Source organism: Mus musculus, chromosome 9 (assembly GCF_000001635.26).
Source record: "Mus musculus strain C57BL/6J chromosome 9, GRCm38.p6 C57BL/6J".
NCBI classification, from domain to species: domain Eukaryota; kingdom Metazoa; phylum Chordata; class Mammalia; order Rodentia; family Muridae; genus Mus; species Mus musculus.
This window is the reverse complement of record NC_000075.6, coordinates 36,255,456-36,261,360: the sequence shown is the minus strand read 5'-3', so window position 1 is coordinate 36,261,360 and position 5,905 is coordinate 36,255,456. Positions and strand designations below refer to the sequence as shown.

The window sequence follows — 5,905 nt, the reverse complement described above, 5'->3', positions numbered from 1 at the left end:
AACATTTTTTAATGGAAACAGAGAAGGTGGCATGTAGGTTGGAAATTAGATTGCATGTCCTGAGGAACCAAGTTTTGATCTAATAGTTACAGATGCTTCAAATGCAGTGCTCAGTATTCTAGGTAGAGAATGTTGTCCAGGGAAGTATTCACTTCCCACCTTGTAATGGATTGATCCAGGATCAAATTAAATACTGATTTCCCAGCTTCCTGCTTATGTTTCTTGAATATGAATTCAGGGAATTTTCTTCCAAATTGATATTAGAATAAAAGAGATATAATACCATATTCATTTCTTTGTTATTTAAATGTTGTTGCTGATGGGTCATGGTATTGTTTGCTTCATCAGAGTCTTTCATGTATACTGAATTATCTTGCATGTTCTTTGTGTCTAGTTTGAGCTGATATCCTCCGTATGTTGGAAATTGACCATATTTGTGATTAGAGCCTTTTCAGATGTGATTGTGGCTAAATGAGAACATATGGGTAGCACCTAACTCAATGACTAGTACCTGAACACATGAAAACAGAAACTAAGAATTTGGGTGTAAAGACACAAGAAAAAGGTGGCTATCTACCAAGAAAAGAAGGCTCAGGAAAAAAAAAAAAAACAACAACCCTACTGAGACCTTGATCTTTAATTATACCATTCTTAACAATGCAAAAATACATTGCTGTGGTTTGAGAAGTCAGTTATCATATCCTGTCATGGCCCTAACAAATAATATGGAGAATAATATCTAATATGTCATAGATATCTGAATTACTATTTGGAGATTGTGCCCCATTTTTATGAGAGTCACTATCAGATTCAGAAACAATTTCCTTGGCCTTTGGTGTAGGAAAAGCTGAGTGTTTGTGCTTCCCTAGATGGAATGCCATGAGGGTACACAGGACCATGCTTCTGGGATAACATAAAGGGATTGGCAGGACTGGGGCAGCTAAATTTGGGAACTGCCTGAATCTGGGTTTGATCTGGGATCAGGTTCCCTTCTAATCTATCTGGATCAGAGTTTATTGGTATTCTAGAAGAAAATTGATTGAGCCTCAAAGTTTGACCTAAGAGAAAGAGCATTCAGAGATTCTCATAAAATCCCTAGAAGTAAATCCTATAGATGCAGAAAGAAAACAAGATTCCAAAGACATCTGTGGAAGTTCCTATGGCCATAGCCCTCTAAACCTTTGACTACTTTGTGCTGTGGAAATATAGCTCCAGATTTCTCTCCATGACTCATAGCTAAATTTATCTTGTTAACTAATCAGTTGGCTTAAGTTAATGAGAGAATTAAGCTTTTCCTGATGTTCAGCCAAGATTGCAAAGGCCGCCTAGAAGAAATTGTACTTAGTTTCCGACCCACTCAAACTCGCAACCCATAGGAAAGCCACGTGGGCAGCTAAACTTCTTCAGACAACTCCTACAGCTATCCACAACTGCCAGGTTCTTTCTCTTCCCATGACAGAGTGTCACTCTCAGGTCTTGGTCTGCTGTTGTCTCTAGAGTTGTAACTTCTCAATGGAACCTCTGACTGAAGCATCTGAGACCAACTCCGTTTTTTGGGACAAGGTCTCAATATACAATTCTGCTAACATGGTACTCATTATATAGACTAGTTTGGCCATGAAATCACAGAGATATTTCTTCCTATGCCTTCTAAGTGATAGCCCTTTCCCAGGACTAAGCCCAATGCTTGTTTGAGGGCTCCCAATAATCTCAAATGTCAAGCATTCTATTATCATAATTTCTTGCTTCTTTGTGCCTTGGCAAAGGAAAGGCAGGTTGATATAGCCCTGGGTTCACTTTTTCGAAGAACAACGTAGGAGATCCTATAAAATGATGCTGTGTGGCAGTGGTACTTTTTCCAGGTTCTTATAATAGTAATCCATAGAAATGGACAATACACATGGTTACTTTTATGGATAGTGTGTGTGTGTATATATATATATATATATATATATATATATATATATATATATATATATTTCTTGCTACTACTTCTATATATTTGTGTGTTTCACAGTAAAGATGGAAGCTGATACCAAACTGAGGGTTAGCAGGAAAATGTAACCCTTCTGGAATTCTCAGTAAGCTCGCTTCCACATGCCAATCTGTCATACATTCCTTTAGGTGTTAGTCTAACTGTCATCATTATAGTCTGTCTTCCTTAGAAAAATTAAGGAATTAAATGCATGAAAGACTGATGCCACCTTTCCTTCAATCTTTTCTCTTTTTCTAAGGTTCTTCTACCCACTCAGAAATAGCCTGAACACTCAGAATATGAATGAAGTGTGAAGCTCAGGTTCTGTTACCATACTCTGCAAGGAACTGAGGGTTTGCCAGATGTAATACAAAAGTAAGTCAGGAAGACTGTAGTCCCTGAAAAGCACTCACAAGTGCTATGCTGCCTTGGCTTTATCATATCTGAAAGGATATCATGTAGATACAAAGCTTAGACATGCAGTTAATAAATCAATACAAACAAATGAAGAGCCAAGGGATTCTCTTCCAGCATGTGATGGTTTGATTATGCTTGGCCCATGGAGTGGCAGAATTATACAGTGTGGCCCTGTTGGAGGAAGTGTGTCACTGTATTGTGGTCGTTGAGACCCTACTCCTTCGCCTTTGGAACAAGATTTAAAACTCTTGGCTCCTCCAGTACCATGAATTCCTGGACAGTGCTTTCTGCTATGATTATAATGGACTAAACCAGTGAACATGTAAATCATTCCCAATTAAATGTTTTCCCTTTTAAGAGTTAATTTCTCATAGTGTCTCTTCACAGCAATTGAAATGCTAACTAAAACACAGTATGAACTGATGTCTTATGATTGATCCAATAAAAGGTTACACGGTATCTGTGTAGGCTTAGTTCCAAGTGGTTGGAAAAATATAAACACAGACAGGATGTACCCTATTTTTGGAACATTATAAAGAAGATTCAGTTGGTTTTACCTTAAATTTATGATTCTCTGACTCTAGTTGGATGCCTGAGGGCAGATGATTGAAGTAAATATAGCTGGAATGTCTTGGTGGTACTTTTTCAGAAGGAGGCCCAATTATGTTCCAGAAGCTTCTGCTGAGTGTTTTCATAATTCTCCTTATGGATGTAGGTAAGGCCTGGAAAGAAAAGAGAATGTTATGCTATAGGAGGAAAAGATTTTTATACTTCACTGTGGGGCTACTATGAAATGACTTAAGGTGAATTTTCCTTCTCTTCACAGGAGAAAGAGTGCTGACATTTAACTGTACAGTATATTTGGCTTGCATTTATTGGAAAAATCATACTACCATACGAGGAGAAGTTTTTGAACCATTTACACACTGTTCCTCTCCATACCTCACTTACTGCTTCTGGGTCTTCTTTCTAAAGTTTTGATTTGTGAATGAGTAGGGAACTCTTGGAGGAAATCATTACTGCCATTAATAATATCAGGGGGTGGGGGAAGAGTGCCACATTTCTTCTCGTTGGGTTTGTATAATTTTGACTTTCTAAAGTAGTTATTTTCCACAGATCTAACATTAAAAATCTTCTTTTCCTTTAGTGCTTAGACATTGTAATCTCTGTTCGCATCATGATGGGTTAAAATGCCGCAATGGCATGAAATCATGCTGGAAGTTTGACTTATGGACACAAAACAGGACTTGTACCACAGAAAACTATTATTATTATGATCGTTTCACAGGTAAGCAAGCCTTTGAAAAGCACATGCAAAAATGTCTCCAGTTCTACCCACACATTTTGGACTTAAGATGCAGAGGGAAGTTCAGATCTCATAGGTTCTTAAGACAGAGAGCAAGGCGTGACTCTGGAGGAAGACAGGCATTTTGGCTGAATAGAACTAGAGATATATAGATGAGATGCAGCCACAGACCTGGGCTCATATTAATTGCAAAAAAAAATTATGAGGTTCTAGAAGGAGGCATGTTGATGACATTCGTTTTTCTTCTTTTTAGGGTTATACCTTTTTCGTTATGCCAAGCTTAATTGTAAACCCTGTGCACCTGGAATGTATCAAATGTTCCACGACCTGCTGAGAGAAACGTTTTGCTGTATTGACAGGAACTACTGTAATGATGGCACTGCTAACTTGGATACCTCATCAATACTTATAGAGGATATGAATCAAAAGAAAGAGTTGAATGATGATTGAAATAATGAGGATTTAAATACCTCATGTGCCTATATTCTTGACAATTATAAAACCCAGGCCCCATATTCCTCTCTATGTCAGAAAATGTTCCCATGCAAACCCAGTCATTTTTATTTCCACATTTCAATTAATAAGAAAGAGAAAACTCACAAGTTAAAAAAAACCAAAAACCAAAAAAAAAAAAAAACAAAACAAAAACAAAAACAAAACAAAACACCTCAGTTCAGTCTCTGGTGTATGTTCTAGTTCTGGTTACTGCCTACTCAGCTTCATTTATACTTATGTTCTGATGCTCAACTGTAAAATCACCATTGCAAAAAGGAAAATTTTTCTGATGGACCTTCATTTTGAGGATCAAGGAAATCAGCCTACATAGAAACATGTCCAAGGAATAATATTTCCAGAGGAATGACTGGCATAGGATAAAAGATGTAGAGGGAGGGTTTGTGTTACTCAGAGCTGGAAAGACAACGAAAAGTTAGAAGGCTTTCTAAAAGTTAAATTCAAAGAATAGTCAGTATATTTGATGAAGTTCTAATGCCTACCACCATTTGGGGGAAATCATCTGGCCATAGCTACTCCTGTCCACTCACCTCTTGGCCATGGTATTTCTATCCACTTTACTATGCTCTCATAGTCAAAGAAAAACATGTCAAGATGAAAAATATGTTGAATACTAGTCACCTATTCTAATCTGAAGAGGCAAGTGTGAAATGCAAGTCTTCAGGATATTTTAATATAATATTGTATTTAGGGAATCAATGATGAGATGTAGATTTCAACTATCAACATAGCTTTGTAACAGAAAATGTAATGGTCAGAAAGACTTTTTGAAAACTCCTGTAATTTGGAAACATAATTAACCATTTACATAGATTTCTCAGCCACTGACTTTAAATTTCCTTTGTTAGCATGTTAACTCTCCCACATTTTAGATTCTAAATACCTAACTATATTTTTAACCATGTAATCACATATACAAATCCAATATTATCTCAGATATAGCAGAAGTATCCCTCTGTAGTTTAATCATTGTGGTTTCTTATTAGTATCTATCAAGTTATATTTATGAAAGTAGAATAAAATCTTTAGATCTCAAACTTATTTTTGAAACACTTGAAGTATAATTAAGGCAGTATTTGCCCAACTATAATAATAATAATAATAATAATAATAATAATAATAATAATAATATAGAAATTAGAATTTAACTTCATGTCATGTGGGAAATATGAGATAATCCTTCATTTGGATTTAAATAATTTTTTTAATTTCTTAATTTTAACTTTATTTGTAATTCATTTTTTTAAACTCCTCATTCCATTCCCTCCCCTCCCCATCTACCTTATGACATCCACATCCCAAAATCCCTCCCCACACTACCCTATCTCCAGGTGGATGCCCCCATCCCCCATCCCACCTGACCTCTAAACACCCTGGGGCCTCCAGCCTCTTCAGGGTTAGGTGCTTCATTTCTGAATGAACACAGACCTGGAAGTCCTCTACTGTATGTGTTTTAGGGGCCTTATATCAGCTGGCTAATACTGTCTGTTTGGTAGTCCAGTGGTTGAAAGATCTCAGGGGTCCAGATTAATTGAGACTGCTGGTCCTCCTACAGAATTGCCCTTCTTTTCAGCTTCTTTCAACCATCCCTAATTCACCAACAGGGGGCAGCTGCTTCTGTCCATTGGTTGGGTAGAAATAAATGCATCTGACTCTATCAGCTGCTTGTTCAGTCTTTCAGAAGGCAGTCATGG

At 37.0% G+C, this 5,905-nt stretch overlaps 1 protein-coding gene across 1 annotated transcript; it reads left to right on the top strand.

Annotated features, from left to right (window-relative positions):
- Positions 1 to 3,039: 3,039 nt before the first annotated feature.
- Gm3867 (predicted gene 3867) lies at positions 3,040 to 4,208 on the top strand. The gene is made up of 4 exons (NM_001361061.1): positions 3,040 to 3,107; positions 3,219 to 3,242; positions 3,540 to 3,680; positions 3,952 to 4,208. Exons 1-4 carry the CDS (start codon positions 3,056 to 3,058, stop codon positions 4,146 to 4,148), a joined length of 414 nt encoding a protein of 137 aa, NP_001347990.1. The 5' UTR covers positions 3,040 to 3,055; the 3' UTR covers positions 4,149 to 4,208.
- Positions 4,209 to 5,905: the final 1,697 nt, after the last annotated feature.